Source organism: Sander vitreus, chromosome 13 (assembly GCF_031162955.1).
Source record: "Sander vitreus isolate 19-12246 chromosome 13, sanVit1, whole genome shotgun sequence".
NCBI lineage: Eukaryota > Metazoa > Chordata > Actinopteri > Perciformes > Percidae > Sander > Sander vitreus.
Window position 1 is genome coordinate 2,980,691 of NC_135867.1, and position 24,348 is coordinate 3,005,038.

Here is a 24,348-nt window from a genome sequence, read left to right on the forward strand (position 1 = left end):
CCTCCTTGGCAGAGGTAAATATAAGACTTACATTTATGAGGAGGACAGAAGCACAGCTCCAACGGGACGATGATGTAACCTCGTGTCTGTCGTGAGTCAGTCTGCTGCCTCCTAGTGGACAAACACTCATTAATGCAACTTTAAGGAAAAGAACCAACAAAGAAAATGCACAATTACAAGTAAGAATACTTAATGCCTAACCTCAACCAGCTAACCAGGAAACTAAAACTATGGCACATAAAGAAAGAAGGAAAAGCAGGAAACAAAAGGACAGAAAGGAAAGTGAGTATGGTAAGATATCAGTGACATTTTGTTAACGTTACACCTGTGGAATTTAAGTAACTAGCAACTACAGCTATCACTGAAATAGAGTAAACAATCTTCCAAAATGGAAAAACCCAAGTAAAAGAAAGAGTTTTCTATTGTGGTATTTACTGCCTATTTATACTTAAAGCTGCATAAGTCATTTTTGTCAATTCTTTGGGAGTCCCGCGGTACGGGAGTCAATTTCACTGTTGGTAACGTGATAGGGACGGAATAGAGCATAGAAATCAACGGGAGCAGGATGGAGAAATGTGTGCTTTGAGTGTGAGAAGATCTCCGTTAGGAATGACGTGATGAAATGGCCTAGGCCTGCAGGTAATGCATACATAGTGTAACCTACATTTCGAGGTAACCTCAGTGATTTGACCGCGATTAACCAAACGCACACACGCGATATCAACTGGCTAGTTATCCTCCAGACGACTCTTTTTCTTTCTCTCTTTTCCGCTAGATGGCGCGCGAGTCTCTCTCTCTTGGGATTTTGCAGGACAGGATTTTTTTGGGGGGGAGGGGGGGGCAGTCACGTAATCGGGATATGACGGGGGTATTTTCGTGGATGGGATGAGAGCGACAATTGATTCCCGTGTCACCCTCTAGCACGTTTCTTATGTACACATGCGGTAAACACGGCAACATTAGCGTCAATTTGGATCCATGTCTGTGTCTACCTGAAAACAGCAGCCTGCTGCAGCTGGAAACGGTTTGATGGGAGAAGGGATACGCAGCCACACAAAGAAACGTGCCATGAAACAAAAACTAGGCGCTCAAAGAGGCTAAAACGTGGAGAGAAAGTCATCACAATGACGGACGTCTTTCACACTAAGTCCTCTGTTCCGTTGTTAATCTTAAGGTGTTGATCAGTGCAGCTTGAAGTACTAGAACATAAAGACCGTACTTGAGTAAACATCCATATTTACCTTCCATCTCTGGTCTGCACCTTCCAGCTGATCCCAAACTTGTCTCCTGAATGTTAATTCAGAGGACGCTGCTCAGGCAGCTTCTCCGAACCACTTGGGCCTTCAAACCGGGCGACCCCGGCGCCACCACCCCGCCTGCCTCTCTTATCCAACCCGAGACACGAGAGAGGGGGAATAAATATCATTTGAGGCCACCGGGTGACGAGATCTGTATCCCGTTGAGGCGCGACGTTATTGCTTCCGCAGACGTTATTGAAGCGGCGTGGCAGGCTTTCTCCTCCTGGAGCGACTGTCAAAACACCTTTAACACCGCTGTCTTTCAGCAGCATGAAAAGAATAGGGGGGAAAAAAGGCCCAGATTCTTTAAAAGCTTAATGAATCTTTCATGAAGCTGTTGTGGGAATTATTGCCCGAGAAGGTACTGAGATGAGCCATAAAGTTCTGGGACATGTGGGATGATGAGAGTCTACTAGGAACGAGTGACGTGTAGATATTTGATAAGTTACTAAGATGGGGCACGGCACGGCTTAAGAACTCTTCTAACAAGTATGACATGACTTGTGGCGATTCCTGGAGTCATCCAACTTTTATATCTATGGAAGTGCACAGCTGTCTGCTGGGTACAGGCGGACTTCACAATTACAGGCTTCCAGGCGGCCTCGGAGTGTGTGATGTATAATTAACGTCATTACATGGCTTTGTTTGCCTTGCACTTTGAGTGTCTGCAGACAAAGCCCACTTACTCCCACGACCCACGGAATGCAAAGACGGCAATTGTCGTTATCTTAAAAAGCAGCTCAAGTATAACGTAACTTTCTATATGTCAAAGTCTGGCAAGCAGAGGGGCGGACGCTGCGGAAAGCAACGGCAGTCGAAATGAACGCAAAGCTATTCTCTCTCACTGATGCTTTCGTCTTGAATGTGTAGACTTTTTTTATGTGATTGAAGCAGCTTGTAAGCTCACTGATGGCTGAAGTTGTCTGTCTCAAGGAGACAATCGCTGTGAACACTGGTGCGGTACGTGTTGCTTTCATTCATTCCCCAGGCTCAAACGTTTGGACCTGACGGCTCCATGGAAACCTACCAGAATCCAACGTGTAAATCAATGTTTAAAGAGAAAAACACTGGCTGTATTCACAAATACAGCTTCTTACTGGCCAAGCTGTACAGACGTGTCAGTCCTAACTTTTGTAGTCCTTAAGCGGTTTTGCCGCCGATCAAGTGTAGGAGGCTTAAGAGTAATTCACAAAGCATTTGAGTGCTAAAAGGGCCTCCTACATCTGAGAGAGGTTAATCAAGACTAGCAACTTTACCGTTTACTTCTTCGGTTACACTTTACTTGAAGGTATCTACATAAGAGTGACATGACACTGTCATAAACAAGTCATAAACGTTTATGACATAACGCTTCTTTTAGTAAGTGTCATTTGGTTTTTGTCATGACAAGTTATGGTTAGGGTTCATGTGTCATGACTGTGTCATGTGTTCATGACAGTGTCATGTCACTCTTACGTAGATACCTTCAAGTAAAGTGTTACCACTTCTTCTCTGCTCTCTTCGGTGCACCAAAGTTAATTTCTCTGCTGGAAACAAAGTCAGACTTCAGTCCCACTGGCATAGTTTCCTTGTGCTACTTTCAGATGGTTCTAAAAACAAAACAAAACTAATTTAACTCCCTAATCATGACGCACCGTGTGACACAGATTCCTTAAAGAACTCCAAATGCTTTTTGCGCAAACCCTTTAAATGTTTTTACTGATTTATCCATTCCAGATAGCTTTATAACATCTTGACCCTGGTTCCCCTCTAAAGAAGTATGCACACCATTTAAAATGTCTAGCCCTTACAAGCAGTGATGATTCTATCACCCCTGAGAAGAAAGAGAGCCCTCTGACAGAGGAAAAGACACTGACGAAACCATGGGGACGTAATTTAGGGCTGGGCGATAGGGAGAAAATCAGATATCACAATATTTTTGACCAAATACCTCGATACCGCGGCGATATTCTCGGGTTGACAACCAAAATATCTTCACACTTCGACTTTAGATAAATAATCATCAGTAATGTGGACATAATGACTAAGTGGGGAAAAGGCAAATAGTAGAACAGTCTGGTAAGTTCAGAAAAGTACATCACTTTACTGTAATGCAGCCTTTAAAACCAGGAAAAGACAACACTTGTGTCATATCACCATATTACGATATCCAAAATCTAAGACAATATCTAGTCTCATATCACGATATCAATATAATATCAATATACTGCCCAGCCCTAGGACATATACATTTTTTTGGGGGTTTAGAACAGTTATTTAGTCCAGCTCAGGAGGAAATGACTCGAGTCGATTCACCTTTTTTAGCTTAAAAATTCTTAAAATCTGTCAGTTGAGGCTTTTCTTTTCTTTCACATTTTAGGTATCACAATAGTTTAACAGTAACAATATGACTTCTGGCTTTAAACAGGGATCCACAATTGGAAAAGAATTGACAGCAGACTGGGTGACATTTTGGTTTCATATTGGTTCTTTAATAATAATAAAAAAGATCCTTCACATCAGATGTTAATTATTTGACTGAAATGGGTTTTTCCTCCCAGGATGGATAGAATAACTTTGTCCAGTGAGTTTTTGGCTGTGATGTGAGTGAAAGAGACCGTTTACTGTTTTATCGTCGTCTCGTCCCTTCTCCTCCCATTCCTATTCTGGATGCAGAAGAAAAAGAAAAAGACAAGAGGCAGGGAGGATCACTGCGACATCACATCCTCCCGACAGGGTTGATGCCCAGGATGTCAAAGCATTTGGCCATGATGGCGGCCGTGGCTTCACAGAGCAGCATCCTCCACATGTTGATCTTCACCACCTCACCTGGAGAGAGAAGATGTCACAGGTAAATACTACAGTTAGCGGACAGATAGAATTACTGCTTACTTTTGGATTAAGGCCTTTACACACCAGGGATGTTTTTTTTGTGCGATTAATGCTGCGTTCCAGGCAACCCGTAACCCGTGTTTTCACAACCTTCTACCCGTTAAAGTGCCCTGGAACGGCAGTCATACCCGTAACTTACTACCCGCGAACTCGTACCAGATAGTTGTACTCCCAGTTACAGTTTTTGACGTCACACACACACACACATAAACAACAATGGCGACCCCTGTTGATGCTGTCAGACGCCGGTGGTTAACGGTGAGAAATAGAAATAAATAGACATAAATAGGCAGCGTAAAGTAATTCCCCACATTGTAATCAAAACAATACACATACAATGATGTACTACTACAGGTTATGTTTATTAAATGAAGCCCAAAATATGTCGCCGACTAGAAATCGCTAGTATCAGCTAGCGCTAGCTAACGTCAACGTTAGGTAGCTGCTAGCTAACGCTAGCTAGAAGGGTTTGTCGTGACTTTGCCCGGAACGCTACCAAGTCGTGAGTCGTGACTTGAAGTTGTAACTTACGGGCTGAAAATTGTGTCTGGAACGCAGCATATTTCACACGTCAATATATTTTTTATCACGAGTACTTTCACACAGAACGCGAATATTATGTGGCGATAAAGCGAAGTCATTTTCCCCCGAAACAAGGTTGATTTTTCTAAACTTTTGTGACGCGAATAAAGACATCAACCAATCACGTGTTGTTTACTGATGGGGATCATAATACAACACGGAGGCTGCTGTCCGAACCACAGACCAAACTTTATTAGTCCTTTCAACTATCACAAATGCAGCGTTTAAAGCATTAAAGCATGCAAACATGTTCTAGTAGAAACCCAAACTACAAATATGAACCTGAGAATGAGCATGAAATGGGACTTTTAAGATTTAGCATAAAAAAAACTATCTGATCACTTTCTAAAATACATTGTTAAAGATTAAACCAGTGGTTTCCAAAACCCATTAGTTGGTGAACCCTCTAGTTGGGGCCTCTTGAAATGTTATCTCTCTCCATGAGTTGTATTCATAAACGGCTTAAGGCTCAAATATTTCATGAAATAAATTCAGATTACAGAAAAGTTTGAAAATGTATTATTTGTTAAGCAACGCTTTGTTTTTTTCTTATTTGCAACAACATCTCGTAACTCCTCGGATTTATCTGGTGTTCTTATTATGACACAACACGAGGGTCAAACCAACGTTCCTCACGTCTGTCGGGACAGTTACTGCGCTGATATTGTAGTGTGAATTCAGCATAATAGATAACAAATAACACATCTAATAGATAATGGATTATTGGGTGATTTGAAAAGAGCAAAAGAAGACCCAAGAGATGAGGTGAAGGGGATGAAGAGAGAAACATTGAGAAGTCACGCAGATGAGCGAAACAGTCGGTGGTGAACCGCAGAGCGAGAACAACAAGCAACAGAAGGTCAGAGGGCGCATTTAATGGCGCTACCATCGCACAGCGGCAGCCGACATCAAGTCAATGACCCGTACATCATGCAGCCACACGCAACATCCATGACCGTCCACCCCATCAGGCCAAATTGCTACGCGGAGCAGAAATCCAATAGAAATTAAGTCCGTAATGAGCAGCAGAGGGTGAATTAAGCAGACAGGTCGTTAAAGGGGCTCGAACGTCGATGATCGTCGACAGACAGCAAAATGAGTTTGTAATTTTCACAAACAAAGCAGATGTGGTCAACTATACACCGGACGGGGACAGAGTGCTGCTGATGAGAAAGAAGTTTAAAACACTTTACTTGAAGGTAGCTACATAAGAGTGACATGACACTGTCATGACACAGTCATGACACATGAACCCTAACCTATGATGACAAAAAACGTTTATGACTTGTCATGTCACTCTTATGTCGATACCTTCAAGTAAATTGTAACCGAAATGTGTTACACAACAACGCTTGCATTGCATATAAGACCCTTACGGGATGGGAATGATTGTTCCAGGTATTAGTCAAACCCTCAGGTGTTATACCAGGCATGACAATATAAATTAATGGTTTCAAAAAGCAAAATCTTCAGGGGCAATCTTATCAGGTTGCTAATGGCCTCCCAGTCATCTATTATTTCCTGATAATGGACACCCCATCGGGCATTAACCCATTAACATGTTGATGATGATGGTTGTTTTTTTTTTAAACATACACCCCTTGAAAGATGAATTCATGTACTGTATGTCAATCCAATGAACTCAACTGAAACTGAGTGAAGGCCCCATTTCATGGATCCTGTGACTTTTAAATCTGGCTCATGATCTGAGTCCACACACACGCACGCACGCACACAGTCTGAACAGTATACTTTCGAACAAAGAAACAATTTATAAATTAATAACCTCCAGCTGGGGAGAATTAGCATAATTAAGCAGGTTTTAAACCTAAAGTGCTAGCACTTCAGTGCACCGCAGGGATGGAATGCTAACAGAACCAAGTGGATGGCTAACAGCGTTCAGATGGCTTTCAGTGAAAACCTTCTCAGGGTGAAACCTCCCGCTAATTGGCTGACTCCCATCGAGAGCGTCGGGTTGAAGAAGATCCGTTTGTGTCTCCCTCTCGCCTTCTCGATCTTCTTCTATGAAAGACATTCTGGCCTTTACCACTCTTTTAGCGAGATCCATTTCCATCTTAGTCGAGAGTCTAAGCTTTACTGTTATTCCAGACTGACCTTTGACCTGGTTTTATGTCATTGACAGACAGCAAAAGGAGTTTGTAATTTTCACAAACAAAGCAGACGCTTCCAACTTGACCGGATGTGTGCTTTGTATTTTTTTCATTTTTTCTTTGTATTCTTGCTCTTTTCATTATCCTTTCTTATATTGTACATATGTGCTCTTTCAAAATGAATTCAGATTCAGGTTCATTCTGTGCTTTGTTGTTGCAGGAAACAAAGCACAAGAGATAGAGGCAGTGATGTTTCCTGTTTACTGGACGGGCTTCTCACACCGCCTCAAAACCAAGTCTGATCACAGGTGACATGATTGGCCACCGCGGCTTGACGTCAGTTGCGTCTCATCAGTTCGCCGCAGGCCCGCTGCTGTTTATTCCGGCACCCCCCGCCCCAGCTCACTTTACACACTACCCCCAATCAAAATGAATGGAAAGACCTGCGTTTTCACCGCACCGTCTGGCGGGCGTAAATGTCAATTGTATGTCCCTGCAAAACTTAATAAACAAAGTGGGGGGGGGGGGGAGGAGAAGAAAAATTGGTTACACTTTACTTGACGGTATCTACATAAGAGTGACATGACACTGTCATGAACGTGTCATAAACATTTTAACAAGTCATAAACGTTTATGACATAACGCTTCTCTCATTAAGTGTCATTCGGTTTTTGTCATGACAAGTTAGGGTTAGGGTCCATGTGTCATTACTGTGTCATGTGTTCATGACAGTGTCATGTCACTCTTATGTAGATACCTTCAAGTAAAATGTTACCGAAAAACCTCTGCTTGTTTGTTTTCTTTTGCACTGTTCGCCTGGATGTCGTTGGAAGACGTACCCGTCTGCCTGTCCTTCTCCACGCAGTAGCAGCTGTCGTAGAACTCTGTGAAGGTGGTGGCGAGCTCGTACAGGTAGTCGCAGAGCGTGTGCAGCAGCAGGTCGTCCAGGATCTTCTGCAGGATCTCCGGGAAACGGAGGATGCACTTGCCCAGCTTCCACTCCTTCTCGTGGTCCAGGAGGACCTCGGAGGTCTCGGCCGCTTTCCTCAGCGTGGCCTCGTCGATGTTCGCCAGGCGAGCTATGGACCTGCAGGAAAACAATAACACAGGTAATGGAGGCGTCACAGAATCAATGTTTTCAGATCAGAATTTGGCAAAAGTGTTTTGTTGGGTTCAATGTGTCAATAAGAATGATCCTTTACTCAGGTAGAACAGGTTGTTTTGCTGTTTTTCAGTAATGATTTGCATTGAAAATATCATGTGCATTTGCAGGTAAGAAACCACAGAATTTGAAGTAAATGTATCACCCAAAAGACGGAACGTTTGAAATAATAAGGGAGAAATCCATCGGTACTTATATATATATATATCTGTAAGTACCGATGGTGATTCCTTGGTATTTTCCTGTGAGTGTGGAGGTATTACACTATTATACAAATTGTCACTTCTTAAATGTGACCATTTGCTTTATTATCAGTGTAAATTAAAGTGAGTTTTGAACTGTAAAAAAAAGTAATTTGTAGATGTCACTTTGGGCCAGATTAACCAATACTATTACCAATATCTTAAAAAAATAAATTAAAAAAAATCAAACCTTTTTGATATGCATTATAATTATTATTTTCAAAGATATGAGCTATTTTCTGAAGATATGTACTGAGAAGGACACTTGACTGTGAGCTGCTGCCACAGTGAGTGCTCTATCGACAGAGAGTAGAACATCGAATCCTCTCAGGCAAGACTGCAAAAAGAGAAGATCAATCTTTTGCCGGGCACTGTGCCACCCGGAGTCTAACACCCCCCAGGGAAACTGGAGAGGAAGGGGGATCAACGCAGCACTCTGCAGCCAGGAGACGGTCACTCGATACAGGTGATAACTGGTGAGGAGAAATTGGGCCTTGCTGACTGGAAAGACCCCGAAGGCTAATCCCCTTGGCAACGAGCTCCATCGAGGGCCGGAGCAGCAGATCTGATATGGGTAATGAAAGTGTACTGGGACTAGTTGGAGGTTCTCCAACAGGGCAGAGTGGAGAGGAGGACACAGCAGAGGCAGAAACGCGCCCGAGGAACTCAATTTAACTTTCCAGATACTTTTTGCGCCCCAAAGTGTAAAGTCAAGCTGGCTTACTAGACAGACGGCCTGAACATAGTCATGTTTTCCTTCTGCCTCGCCATATGTGAACTAATCAAGCACTATTTGTACCCCGACAAAATCTCAGAGTCACATATCAAAGTGGGGTTAAAGTTACCAATCAACTGTTATACGACAATAAGAATTTAAATTGCTACATGACATGTATTAAAGGTCCCATGGCATATAAATGTCACTTTATGAGGTTTTTTAACATTAATATGAGTTCCCCCAGTCTGTCTATGGTCCTCCAGTGGCTAGAAATGGTGATAGATGTAAACCGAGCCCTGGGTATCCTGCTCTGCCTTTGAGAAAATGAAAGCTCAGATGGGCCGATCTGGAATCTTCTCCTTATGACGTCATAAGGAGGAAGGTTACCTCCCCTTTCTCTGCTTTGCCCACCCAGAGAATTTGGCCAACCCATGAGAGAGAGAGACCTCACGGCTTGCAAACGAGCGAAGCATGGCAGTTGGTCAAGGCCTCACCCCCACCCTCCACCTTGCCCCCCCCCCTCCTCCTCAATAGCATTTAAAGCTACAGACACAGAAATGGCACATACTAAGGAAATGATTTATTACTTGTCTTTGTTGAATATTACAGAAGACAAAGAGCTTAAAAAATAATCGCATATTGAATCGCAATCTTTTAAAAAAATCGTTCAGCCCTATATGGGACTGGCTCTAGTGGGTGTAATTCTGCACCAAGGTTGAATTTTGGGAAAGAGACTTCAGATACAGTATTAGGGGACCACTAAGGTCTATATAAAAGAGACTTCAGATACAGTATTAGGGGACCACTAAGGCCTATATAAAAGAGACTTCAGATACAGTATTAGGGGACCACTAAGGCCTATATAAAAGAGACTTCAGATACAGTATTAGGGGACCACTAAGGCCTATATAAAAGAGACTTCAGATACAGTATTAGGGGGACCACTAAGGCCTATATAAAAGAGACTTCAGATACAGTATTAGGGGGACCACTAAGGCCTATATAAAAGAGACTTCAGATACAGTATTAGGGGACCACTAAGGCCTATATAAAAGAGACTTCAGATACAGTATTAGGGGACCACTAAGGCCTATATAAAAGAGACTTCAGATACAGTATTAGGGGACCACTAAGGTCTATATAAAAGAGACTTCAGATACAGTATTAGGGGACCACTGAGGCCTATATAAAAGAGACTTCAGATACAGTATTAGGGGACCACTAAGGTCTATATAAAAGAGACTTCAGATACAGTATTAGGGGACCACTAAGGCCTATATAAAAGAGACTTCAGATACAGTATTAGGGGACCACTAAGGCCTATATAAAAGAGACTTCAGATACAGTATTAGGGGACCACTAAGGTCTATATAAAAGAGTCTTCAGATACAGTATTAGGGGACCACTAAGGCCTATATAAAAGAGACTTCAGATACAGTATTAGGGGACCACTAAGGCCTATATAAAAGAGACTTCAGATACAGTATTAGGGGACCACTAAGGCCTATATAAAAGCATCCAAAAAGCAGCATGTCATAGGACCTTTAACTGTTACACAGTGAATTTGCATTTAGATTTTTCTCCCCAAATCATTCAGCCCTACTCAACAAAAAAAATATTGGTGGAAAAGCTGAATGTTTAAACAGTTTAGTATTTTAATTTTGCATCAACTCAGAAGCAGAGTTCACGTTTCAGTAACATGGTGAACTTGAGAGTGAGCCCTCACCTGATGCGAGTGAAGGCGTAGAGGAGGTACGCCGCCGTATTGCCCCGGTCGTCCAGCATCTTGTCAAATGAGAAGACGTAGTCGTTGATGCGGTTGTGGGAGAGGTCGGCGTATTTGATGCAGCCGAAGGCGACCGACCTCTGGGCTTTGGTCAGCTCCTCGGGGGTCAGGACCTGCAGAAAGACAATTTCAGAACAGTCAAGTTTCATTTAATGACACAGACCTATGAAAAAGACAATAATCCTACCAATAATTCTTGAGGCAGCATTAAATATTCTGAGAACTATGTGGCCTTTATTCGCTTGTAATTACTGCAGGCAGTACATCACCTTACGCTAAAACCAGTCAGTGGAATTTAATCCAAATGATAAATTTAATTTGGTAACCTCAGGCAAAGCTTAAACTGACTTATTAAGTCATCGCCTTTCCTTGAATCTGTGTGTGTGTGAGACGTGTCTGATACCAAAAGGAGGGAACAGAGTGAGGACGGGGTTATGCAGAAAGTTTTCCTGTCAAGCAGAGCACAACGGACTGAGGACGTGACATGATATGACAGGACAAAGAATGACAATATAGAACACAACATGACAAACACAGGGACGGGTCATAGAATGGCATTATTATTATTATAATTACATTAAAGCAAGGGGCTTCAACGTTTTAAGCCAAGGACCCGTCGGCTGAAAAAGAGACGGAGCAGGCACCCCTTAATACATTTAGGGCCCTATCTTGCACCCGGTGCAGCGCAAAGCCCAACGCAAGTGTCTTTGCTAGTTTAAGACCGACGCAGTTGTCAATTTCCCGTCCAGCGCCCACGTCGTTTAAATAGAAAATGCACCTGCGCCTATCGTTGCACCCATGGGCGTGCTGGTCTTACAGGGAGTGTGTTCAGGTGCATTCTTGGCGTATTGCTATGAGCTTGAGGCATCGGAAAGCGGTCGCGCCATTGACCAACAAAAACCTGGTCTAAAGTCAATAACGCAGCATTTCATTGTTATTGTCACAAGTATATTCATTATCGATAAATCTAGCGATTATTTTCATTAATGATAAATCTAGCGATTCTTTTCTCAGTTAATCGATCCCAGAGACAAAGGGGAGGCCTTCAGATCACTTATTTTGTCCCAGCAACAGTCCAAAACCAACATTATCAATTTCGGAGCATACATAAAGCAGCAAACACAACATAAAGAACGTGGATCCCAACTTGTTTGATAAATAACTCTAAAGGTCCAGACACACCGAGCCGAAAATCAGCCGTTGGACAGTCTGGCGAGGTCAGCGACTCGAGTCTGTTCGGTATTCCGTGCCGTCGTCCTTCATTTTTTTCCTGATTTGACATGTATAATCGGCGGGGCGGGCACTGCCGGCAGTCAGACCCATCTGATTGGTAGAGTGCTAACCCGGAAACGGGGAGTAGAACGAGCGTGACTAGAGTCTCTCAAAATCTTTGTCGATCTGAAATGAAGACAGATTCAGCAACTGCACGGCCTATTTCTCTCTTAAAATGTTTTCAGAAACACGTTTTTGTAAACTATTTTAGTACAATATGAGGTCGTATTCTGAACAAGCTGCCATGACAGTCTGTCTTTGAATTTCCAGAGAAACCAGACCCACGTGACGCGTTCGTCCAATCAGCTGCCGGTTTTCATTTTTGGGCAACAATACAGATTAGCGCCGCCTGCTGTTATGGAGACGTATTACGTCTCGTCGCTTTGGTGTGTTCAGAGGCACTTTTTTGACCAACTCGAGCAGATTGATCAGTCCAACTGCCTTTTCTGCCGAGGGTCGGCCGTCTGGTTGGTGTGTCTCGACCTTAAGAAATAATCTGCATCTATTTGGATAATCCATTAATTGTTTGACAGTTTACTAGTTGACTAATGAGATGAATGGACTAATCGTTGCAGCTCTGGCAGGGCAGACACAGGGATAGGAAAAAAGAGGTCAGGGAACAGTACGACACAACAGGACAGGAAATACCAGGACAACACAGGAAAGGACACAACATAACAGGATACAAAAGTATTAAAAGAATACAACAGAAAATAGGACAGGAGTAAATAATACAATACCGAAGAACTGGAGGAAACCAATCTTAGCGGCAGCGTTAGCGACGCAGGCTGAGGTTAATGGAGGCTAGGGTTTGGGTTTGTTTTAATGAGGCAGGGTTAGCAGATGGTAGACGTAGGCACCGACCCAGACAGGCAGCAGAGCGCCAGGCCTGCAGTAAAACTGGGTTGGCAACGGGTACCCACAACCTTATCAGCATTAAAATCATTGCAGTTCAACTGGAAGTCACTGACTGTTTACACTGCACCAAGTGCTCCAGAAAATACTTAACCAGGTCCTGTTGGTTTTTTTACACACACACACACACACACACACACACACACACACACACACACACACACACACACAGAGCTGTGTTTGTCTTCTTTATTAAATTGTTGTCTTATCCTCCAACATTTTCTCATTCTCCAAAACAAACACAACTAAGATACAAGTTCATTTCCCCCAATTTAAATATTTTCAGTGACAATGTGCAGTTCAGGGGACCTCAGGTAAAAACACTCATTCACTACCATTACACGACTCTGTGTGCTGTGAAGAACGTTTCATTTTATATTTGTTTATCCTGTTTGTTGGTGCATGGAGAAAGGTCAGGGGATCACCAACGTCAGTAGGATTCATCCTCTGTGCCAGGTCCAGGGTTTTCCGTACCATTATAAGGCTTAGGCTTGGTGGATGGCTTCCGGGCCTTGTTAGTAGAAAGTTACTAGAAAGTAGTTCAAGTGGTGGATTATCCAGAGTAACAAGAACACACTTTTTGGGGAATGAATGTTGTCTGTGAGCCTTACAAATGAAATTGACCTCCATTGTATTGGTGCGGAGGCAGAAATGTCAGACACTAATATCTTCAAAACCTGGACAAATAAAACCCAAAGCTGTCTGCGTGGCTAGACGCCACTAGAGGTAAGAGAAACGTTGCCCTTTATTAATGTCACCTTTCACTTTCAGTTTATGCGACAGTAAATGTGTCCGACAGCAGGGAGCAACTTTTTTTATGATGTTCAAAAGTAAAAAGCTATGGGTATGGGTTTCATATTCTCACAAAATGACGCCCAAAAAAATACACTCATCCCGTTGTAAATCAGGGGTGAGAGATGAGACACACTCTGGCATCAAAATGATGGCGAAAGAAGGGAGAGATGGTTTCTCTCCTCCTTCATTCCCTCCATCAGCAGCCCCTGTTGCTAAAGAAAGGATGGCGTTCTCACCTTGTCCCTCTCCTTCTCTTTCAGTTTGTCCATGGACCTCTTCAGTCCCTCCTCCAGCAGGTCCATCAGCCTCACGGTGTCTCCAGACCGGGTCTTAAACTTCTTCCTGAGCAAGAAAGAGCAAAAACGTTCAGTGAGAGATTACTGGCAGAGCTCAGCACAGGCCACGGCTCTCTCTGCATAAGAATGGCGAGGAATAATCCGTAAAAAAAAAAAAAGGTCCACGTGGAACTGAAATGTTGGTTAAAATAAATGAGTGAGGCCTACACCCAAGAATTCTGCTTGCTTGTATTTTTTGTTCTTCATTTTGCACAAAAGGTCTTAATTAAATCAGAAAAGTGTCAGTACTTTTCATTTGTCATGTAGTATACAAAAATAGGCTTTACCGTGTGGTTATTTCATATAGACTACTTGTTAAATTAGAAGAAAACATTCTATATCATGATATTTATCTAGTTATCGAGATATGAAATGACCTCTATCAGGATAGAAGATTTGGGCCCAGCCCCACTCCAGACTTACTTACTTTTTTTTTATTTATTTTTTTTTACTAGGAGCACTGTAGCCCCTAACTGAAAATGTTTGGGGCACAGGCAGAAAATGTAGGGAGCGCACACCTTTTAAATCGACCTGCACTTCATCTCATTCTCATTTAGTGCAGCAGCTACAGTTCGTGGCGGTGTTGTTTTTGCTAAATCTGAGCCACGTAAACTCCCTCAGCCATTTTCTGTCGGAAACGGTGTGTTCTCGCCTTTTTCGCCACGGCATCTTCTGTCTAACTCGCCGACGTTAGCAGCCGAAGATGGGGGGGGAAAAAATGCGTCGATGGTGTGTTTCGCCACGGTTGACTTTTACTTTTTATGGTGAAAGCGAGACACACGAGTGTAGATGGCGTTATACAAGCAGTTCGGAAGGCAGACTCGCCCCTTTCTCAACATGAAATAAAAAAAAAATGTTGCAGGTCGCACACACGCCCGTAGTTGACAAAAAATACTTTAAAAAAAATGCCACCATTATATATGATGTAACAGTTGATCCTACCTTTCAGGTTTGGAGCAATAGGTATGAGACACGAGGGAATTCTTTAAAACGTTACCCTAGAACATAACTGTCTGAAAAGAGAAAGAATCTTTTCACACTCCGTGCGGTAAAATCATGGAGCGAGCTTCCAGAAGAAGTTGTGCGTTCCCCTTCAATTAATTCTTTTAAGAATAGGTTGGATGCATTTTGCCTGCCAAAAGGTGTAATGTATAATTATTAGTGCTGTCAGTTAAACGTGTTATTAACGGCGTTAACGCAAACCCATTTTAACGGCATCAATTTTTTTATCGCGAGATTAACGTTCTTTTTGGCCTAGCAAACTTTGTAGTTTTTTTCACATGCTGTTGTAACAACTACTAACGTTAGAAAAACTACAACACCACACCGGATCTAGCCAGACCGGAAACAAAACAACAGGCACGCCGCACACACTTGTTTGGGCCAAAGAGTAGTAGGTTAACGTTACGGTTTGAGCGGATGGCGAGAACGAGACGCCGAAATGGATGCCAATAAGATTCTGAAAAGAAAAGTTGCCAAATGGTTCCATTGACAAGACCGAAGTGATCTGTGTGTTTTGTCGTTGTGAACTGAGCTATCATCGCAGCACGTCCAGTCTGAAATACCACTTGATGGCCAAGCACACAGCTGATGGCCAAGCACACGGCTGATGGCCAAGCACACGGCTGATGCCAATTCTCCGCCCCCTCGTCAAAGCCAGGCCGATCCACTTTTCCATGTTGATAAGAGCATTATAATGAGAAAAAATAATGGGACAAAAAGAAATCAAGGGACATTTAGAATAGATCAAAATGTGCGATTAATTGCGAGTTAACTATGACATTAATGCGATTAATCGCGATTAAATATTTTAATCGTTTGACAGCATTAATAATTATAAAGCTTGTCAGCAATTTATGTAACTTATTTATGAATTTTTAGAAAATTTCAATTATGAAATTAATGTGTTTTATGAAAACCTGTTAAAATGTGGATATATATATTTGTTTTGTGTTTGAGTCTGGAATAGAGGATTTTATATCATGTACCAGAATTTTTTTCAATAAATTTCAATAAATACATTTCAATAAAATGCGAGGCTGGAGCCCTGTTCTGGTAAACTCTTAAGAGTCCAGAAACCCCCAAAAACATACAATCTGGGAAATAAAATAAAAGATAACGAGACGGTGCGGTGACTTTCTGTGCTGTGACGTCTCAACATCCCCACACTGAACTTTTCAGGTACCGGAGGTTTGACCTTCTGTCGCCAACAACTATCACGACAACAAACTATTAAACGACTTCTGCTTGCCGACGCCTCGGGGAGATACATTTTGTACAATCAACTAAATCAGATGAGCATCTACAAGCAGAACATGAGCCAAACACTTAATAACCCCTGTTTTTTTTTCTCCTCTCTTTACTTGCAGCTATAACATCTCCCCCCGTGGCTGCTCTTATTGTCTGGATGAGCAATTATGAAAACAGCATGATAAATTTGTAATGGCGTTTGGAGTAGCGCAGCCATTGTGGGTCCAATTCACGCCCACTCAGGTTACTGTGGGGCGTTTAGCAGCACTTAGTTACGGCCTCTGCGAAGCGTAACATCAACCTCCTGCCTGGGCTTTGCTCTTCTTCTCTGGACGATTGATTGGGGGAAAAAACAACAGCGTGACAAATAGTGTTCCAATTATAGCGCCTGCACACCAGTAATCACTGCTTATTATAAAAGGGAATAAATAATACACAGGGGGATGTACAGTATACACACTGTAAGTACAAATGCATTAACCGGGACAGCAAAGCCGGATTGTGAAGTAGGGCTGCAACTAACGATTATTTTCACTGTCGATTATCTGTCGATTATTTTCTCGATGAATTGATTAGTTGTTTGGTCAATAAAATGTTGATCAGTGTTTCCCAAAGCCCGAGATGACGTCCTCAAATGTCTTGTTTTGTCCACAACTCAAAGATATTCAGTTTACTGTCACAGAGGAGAGAAGAAACTAGAAAATATTCGTAATCACGGAAGGCTTGTATCATGTGGACGCGCCGACAGCGTTGTCATTACTTAGAATTCCTCATGTGGGCGGCAGAAACTACGCACTATAGCTTTATTTCAGTTACCCGGCTTCACCTAACCTAACAACCGCGGTCCAGCATAAGCTGTGTCACGACGGTGGTTAACAATAGTTCAGTCAACCCAGGGTTTCCCAATCCAGCGACCCGCGCGTTCACATAAAAGAGGCGGTGTTTGCACAGCGCGACCAATCACAAACATCTACCAGAGCCACATATTTTACACAAGAAGAGCAAACTATAATTCTACATAAATATGAAGAACACAGACACGGTTTTACAGGCAAAACGCAATACAGTCGCTGCTTGCTAAAAGAGGAAGGAAAGCTGTCAATAAAATAGCCAACGCTGTAAATGCGTAAATCTCTTATTAATATCACTTCCCCATCAGTCAGGCACAAGATCTGACCATAATTACACTTGACCTTTCCATAAACTGTTGTTGGTTTAGCCTATTATTTCAGTTGCAACCCTGGCAGTGGGAAGCCATCATGAGATATAAATAAAAAATATAAAAACATAATTCAAACCGCATTGGCAACACACAGCTCAAGAAGCCGACAAATAGCCTATATGTAATTCCCTCCGCTGAAAATCTATATCTTTCATAGAAATACCCATCAGGGAATGTTATCGGGGTTGTCGGTCTCTAAATGTTTTAACTTTTCTCAGCGCACCGCTCTCTCTCCGCGCACCGAGCTCCACCTGATCTTCTAAGAACAGTGACGCCGTTATCAATCGATTATTGATTGGTCAGTAGGCGGTGCTCCCGAGCAGGTTAGGTGTTCAGCATAAGTTACCAAGTCGATTGAACCCGGTAACAAGTGATCCACCGTCGTGATACACAAAACCCTGGGTTGAACCCAGTCCAGAAAGTTACCTCGTTAACGCCAAATCTTGCTTCGTAGTACAGGCCTCAGGTCTCAAACTCGATCTCATGTTGTTGTTGTCCAACTTTTAATTGCTGTTGTCCAGCTACTGCAGAACTTTTCAGTTCCCTCCCACACTGTGTAATAACAGCTCCGCATCCGAGCTCAAACACTCACTGTACCGTTTGTGGAGCAGCAGCTGTATACTTCCCCTTTTTATTTGTAAACAATGTAGTCATGTAGTAAAATTCTGCTTTTTTTATGTATGACAATAAATGCAATAAAAAACATGAAGCAGCGGTGATAAAGACGCAGTGAAGGACATCCAGATGATCGAAGTGTGGTGGAGGTGAAGTCTCAGCCTTCGGAGGAGATGCTCGTCGTCGTTGCTCGGGTGACGGGGATTTGGATCGCTGTCAAGCGGTTATTAGTCTGTATGGAGCTACAACACTCAGTCCTTTAAAACGCTCCCAGTGTCAACACTGTCAGAGTCGGGCGTTTTACTGCCACAGAGGCTCCACATTTAACCACTCAACTTCCACCAGTTTTAACCGACTGATTTGGGGATTAATGTAAAGGCCCCGGACACACCGAGCCGATAATCAGCCGTTGGACAGTCTGGCGAGGTCAGTGACTCGAGTCTGTTCGGTATTCCGTGCCGTCGTCCGTCCGAGGGGCCGTCGGCCTTCATTTTGGCCGATTTGACATGTATAATCGGCGGGGCGGGCACTGCTGGCAGTCAGACTCAAATGACCCATCTGATTGGTGGAGAGCTAACCAGGAAACGGGGAGCAGAATGAGCATGACTAAGCCTCTCAAAATCTGACGAAAATCTTTTAAACTGACCTTTGTCGATCTGAAATGAAGACAGATTCAGCAACTGCACGGCCTATTTCTCTCTTAAAATGTTTTCAGAAACACGTTTCAGTGAACTATTTTAGTACAATATGAGATCGTATTCTGAACAAGCCGCCATGACTGTCTGGCTTTCAATTTCCGGAGAAGCCAGACCCGTGTGACGTGTTCATCCAATCAGCTGCTGGTTTTCATTTTTGGGCGACAATACAGATTAGCGCCGCCTGCTGTTATGGAGACGTATTACGTCTTGTGTCTTTGCTGTGTTCAGAGGCACTTTTTTGACCAAATCGGGGACACTGATCAGTCACACTGCCTCTTCTGCCGAGAGTCGGCCGTCTGGTCTGTGTGTCTGCAGCTTAAAAGCATGAGTCGTTGGAATTAGGGCTGCACGATGTGAGGAAAATATTGAATTGTGATTATTTTGACTGGTACTGCGATATGATTCACCATATTGGAGGGAATGATCATTATTGTATCCTTATTCTCATATTCACTGAAAAATATTAAAATTTAAAAAACGTAAATGATTATAGTGTGATTTTTTTCTTTAGTCTGTTGGATACGAATTGTAGGCCAGGAGGTCTCTGCTGCACCACAATACTAAATTCAGAATGGTTGGACACATATTTTGCCTTTAACAAATATTGCGCCCCCCTGCGATTTGGATATTGCACTAGTTCATATTGCAATATCGATAAAATTGATACTAAAATACTAGTCTGAATTCCATAATGCCAGCTACCACTCTAGTATTTGTTTGATTAGTATTAGGGCTGCACGATATGAGGAAAATATCGAATTGTTATTATTTTTAATTGCGATATGATTCACAACATTGGAGGGAATGATCATTTTTGTATCATAATTCTGAATTTCGGAATTTTTTTTCTTTAGTCTGTAGGGAAGGATTTGTAGTCCGGGACGTCTCTGCAGCACCACAATACTTCATTCAGAATGGGTCGACACATATTTTGCCTTTAACAAATATTCCCCCCCCCAACCCCCCCCCCCCAGCGATTTGGATATTGCACTAGTCCATATTGCTATTAATGGTGCAGCCCTAATTAGTATGTAGTTAGATCTTAAGAAGATCTTTCAAAATCCCAATTACAAATCTTAAATATAGCCAGGAGACTATTAGCTTAGCATAAAGACTGACACATGGCACAAACCAGTGTCACAAAGAGTCGGCTCTGTATGCGTTTGAAACTCACTTGTCCTCCCCCAGCACCACTCCAAAGCCTGCGTGCTCCACCCGGGTCACCTGGGGGTTGTACCAGCCAATCATCTGCGCAGCAGCAAACACCACCTGGAAGTGTGTGGCCTAAAGGAGAAAACACACACGGTTCAAAACCAACAGGGCTGAAATTGCTGTGAAACAAAAGGTTGCTCTGCTCCTCATTATATATTCCATATTTGAGATTCTAACCTTTGCTATTTTTTTTTTTTTTTTGCCCCTTTGTTTACCTATTTACTTCCAGTTGTCATTGTTTCTCTCTCTCTCTCTCTCTCTCTCTCTCTCTCTCTCTCACCTGTCCGCTGTCTGTGACGTAGATGATGATGTCTGCTTTCTCGGTGAAGAGTCGGTGGTGCAGGGCCGCGAGGTCCGACGTGTCGTAGGTGTACCCGCCGTCCGACTTGACGACGGTGAGGGGGATGGACTGGCCCGGGGCAAAGACAATCTTACGACCCTCGTCCAGCTCCACCAAGCCTGAGGAAGAAGAAAGAAAGAAAATGAAAGTTAAAGTAAAAGATGGATGGTTAGGTGAGAAGGGTACACGAGGGATGGGGAGGGGGGGCGGAGAGATGGATTGAAATGAGAGAAAGGAAAATGATCCGAGATGATGGTTTTATGAGAGAAAGAGAGTAATAGTATAACAATGGGTATGATTGGAGGGGATAAAAGAGGAGAAAGCGGAGATAATGAGCAAAATGGGGAATTTTGCTCATGGGGAGAATGGGGAGAGGAGGAAATTAGACAACACAAAAAAAAAATAGAAAGGGACTGTTAAGGTTTGGAAGAAGACATTTATGAGACAGTATTGGCCCCTGGTGGTCACAAAAGGAAACAGCAGATTTCAAACGCATTGCATGTTGAGGGTTTTGTATGAAGTATTATTGGTGCAAAGCCTTTAATAACCCCAGCAGATAAAAGGCACGGCTTGAACATGTACAGAGGCACAACAGGGACTCAAACTGAGACCCACAAAAAGACCATTCTTATTCCGAAGCGGATCAAAAGTGAATCATAATGGAGGGGAAAAAAAATTAACGTTTTCTCTGACAATCTCCTGAGAAAAGTCTGAAGGCGCCGACACACCGAGCCGATAATCGGCCGTTGGACAGTCTGGTGAGGTCGGTGACTCGAGTCTGTTCGGTGTGCTCCGCGCCGTCGTCCGTCCGAGGGGCCGTCGGCCTTCATTTTGGCCGATTTGACATGTATAATCGGCGGGGCGGGCACTGCCGGCAGTCAGACTCAAATGACCCATCTGATTGGTGGAGAGCTAACCAGGAAACGGGGAGCGGGATGAGCGTGACTAGAGTCTCTCAAAATCTGACGAAAATCTGTTAAACTGACCTTTGTCGATCTGAAATGAAGACTGCAGGGCCTATTTCTCGCTTAAAATGTTATGCTGTTAAACTATTTTAGTACAATATGAGGTCGTATTCTGAACAAGCCTCCATGACAGTCTGGCTTTGAATTTCTGGAGAAACCAGACCCACGTGACGTGTTCATCCAATCAGCTGCCGGTTTTCATTTTTGGGCGACAATAGAGATTAAAGCCGTCTGCTGTTATGGAGACGTATTACATCTCGTCTCTTTGCTGTGTTCCGAGGCACTTTTTTGACCAACTCGGGGACACTGATCAGTCCAACTGCCTTTTCTGCCGAGGGTCGGCCGTCTGGTCTGTGTGTCTGCAGCTTTAGAGTGAAAACACCAGAGTCCAGCTATCCTGCTGTGACCTTTGACCTGCTGCACACTGACCTCTCTCCTCGAACTCCTTCACCACCTTTGTCATCATGTCCTGGTAGAAGGACTCTCCTCTCTCGACGATCTGGATGTCCAGGCAGTCGTAAACCTTCTGAAACTCTGAAACACACACAACCGCCATTTAAGTAGTAGTTTTAAGACCAATTGTAAAAAGAAAGAAAACAAAGCTAGATAGAACTGTACATCTGAATGAACACAAGCTGACAGAATGTAAAGTCACAAAAGTTTATTTGGGGAGTCGTTTTATTCACCTCTGTAATAAATAGGGCTGGTTTATAAAAACAAACAAACAAACAGATGTTTCCCATTTAAAACGATTTTCGTTTGTATGGTCCGACATCGATTCATAAAATCGATCTTTGTTTGTATCATAAGAAACTAAAAGACCTAAGGAATCCATTGGTATCAACCATGCCAGCTTGTCGGTTAGGGGGTTAAATAACGCTCCAAAGTTATTGGCTACATTTTGTCGAGGGGGAAAAACTGGCGTGGCCATTTTTAAAGGGGTCCCTCTGTCACCTCAAGATGTGAATGAAATGTCACTCAATACTGACTGTAGAGTCTGTAGAGCTGCACTTTATTGTGTGTTCACGTTAGGCCTCCTGCACACTGGCTGCGTGGCGTGAGCGTGGCGTTTCTGTTGCGTGTCAGCTGCGTGGCGTTTTCTATGTCTTTGCACACCAGAAACGTGTCTGACGCGACAGAAATATATACTGATCTGATTACAGCAAAGACAACGTCGGCAGTATTGACGGCAAAATAGGCTACAGAATATTTTGTTCCGTTTTGACAGGTGCAATATTAGAAAATCAAATTATTTCTTATTTTTTTCAAATTACATTTATATCTGCATTTATGTCAAAAATTAGAGACTTTCAAACATCAACATGTCATTTATTAATATGTATTTGTGTCAAAATGTCATATAAACATCTTTTTGTATTCTATGTTGCCTGGAAACGCTTCCAACACGCTTGCGTGTCGCGTGAAAAATAGGCGTCGGTTCTATTTCTAGCATGCAGGCGTTTTTTTGAGACGTGCGTGTCACGCAGGCAGTGTGCACGCTCTAACCTGTTACCATGGGAGCTGAAATAAAAACGCTCACGCCACGCAGATGACATGCTCACGCCACGCAGGCAGTGTGCAGGAGGCCTTAAATAAAACGTGCATTAATGTAACTGCTTTGGGGTCCATTCTTATACCCAAGCAAGATTGGTTTTGCAACTGAAATATCCCAAATGGACATTGAATCAGAAATCGGAGCAGGACCTTATGAATCGGCATCGGAACGATTCAGGAAATCAGTGGCGATAACCAGCCCTAGTAATGGAGCCTTTTTTTTTTTTTTTTTAACCTCGCCCTGCCTTGCTGTCATTACCCAGAATGCTTTTCAACAACCCTTCAAAAACAAAATGTGACCCAGTCTGGGTTAACAAGCCCCAGTAAAGAAAGTAAGAATGTCCCACCTTACTCAAAATAAGTCAAAACAGCTCAGCCTGTCTAGCCATGGCTTATTTTTTAATAGCATAAGCGGAAATAGTGCACTATATAGTGTGTTCGCCATTTTGTTGCGGTGATGGAATTCTCCGCGGTTAATTTCATTCACTATATAGGTCCAGAATAAAATTCCCACAACGCACCGCTAATTTGAGCGTACAGACGATGTACCCTACATTTTACTCCCGTATACCCACAATGCAACGCGGACGTGTTTTCCCGAAGGAGAAGAAGCAGCAGAAGGACCCGACGGAAACTGAAAAGCAAAAATGGAGCGGGCTTTCGTTTCTCAACAGTGGAGATGTAACATGCAACATATATAGTATACAACCTTTTACTCTCCTCCTGAGTGCTCGGTTTGTTTCAGGGACGTAACGGAAGTATTTTTTTGTTTCGGTTTGTTTACATGATGCGGGGCGCGCCCGCCTCCGTCACACAAATAAGCGGCGCATCTACTGACGCAATGAGTCCGAAATCTCATTTGGTCATTCCCTATATACAGTAGTTCACTATTTAATTAAAACACTATATAGGGAGTAGTGAATGAGGGAACGGTTTTGAACACAGCTATAGTCTCATGAACAGATACAGTGATGTGCAGGCTACCTCTCCTGGAAACATCACAGATGAGGCTCCAGCCTTTAATGAAGTCGGGCTCTTTGCTCTGTAGTCTGACGACACACTGATACGCTCGCTTCTTAAAGTCCTCCTCCTCGTCAAAGCGCTTCTTCGACTCCTGATTGAGGGAAGAGAAGGAGAAATAAGAGTGGCACAGAGAAAAGAAGGAAATGGATGCATGGATGTAGGAAGTAAATGAGGTGTAAAGACAACAGCAGAAAAAACAGGTAATGTTCGGTGTTGATACATGCAGTATTCACGCAACATGCACACGCAAAGTGTGCCATCAAAGTGCTACACTGCAGGCACATAATGCTCCTCCATATCCTGGCATCCACTGACATTGAAATTCTTTTTTTTTTTTTTTTTATATATATATATAAGTGACATTAACTGTCAAAACTTAGTT

The 24,348-nt window shown here is 42.9% G+C and overlaps 1 protein-coding gene across 1 annotated transcript in view; it reads right to left on the reverse strand.

Annotated features, from left to right (window-relative positions):
• Positions 1 to 3,742: 3,742 nt before the first annotated feature.
• rars1 (arginyl-tRNA synthetase 1) overlaps positions 3,743 to 24,348 on the reverse strand; it is a 30,221-nt gene continuing 9,615 nt past the window's right edge. Inside the window, exons 8-15 of the mRNA XM_078265589.1 lie at positions 23,928 to 24,057; positions 21,819 to 21,923; positions 20,365 to 20,543; positions 20,047 to 20,156; positions 13,989 to 14,094; positions 10,711 to 10,883; positions 7,702 to 7,949; positions 3,743 to 4,106 (exon numbers count right to left, since the gene is read on the reverse strand). Coding sequence (XP_078121715.1) covers positions 3,997 to 4,106; positions 7,702 to 7,949; positions 10,711 to 10,883; positions 13,989 to 14,094; positions 20,047 to 20,156; positions 20,365 to 20,543; positions 21,819 to 21,923; positions 23,928 to 24,057 — 1,161 coding nt within the window. The 3' untranslated portion in view covers positions 3,743 to 3,996. The remainder of the gene's footprint in view (positions 4,107 to 7,701; positions 7,950 to 10,710; positions 10,884 to 13,988; positions 14,095 to 20,046; positions 20,157 to 20,364; positions 20,544 to 21,818; positions 21,924 to 23,927; positions 24,058 to 24,348) is intronic.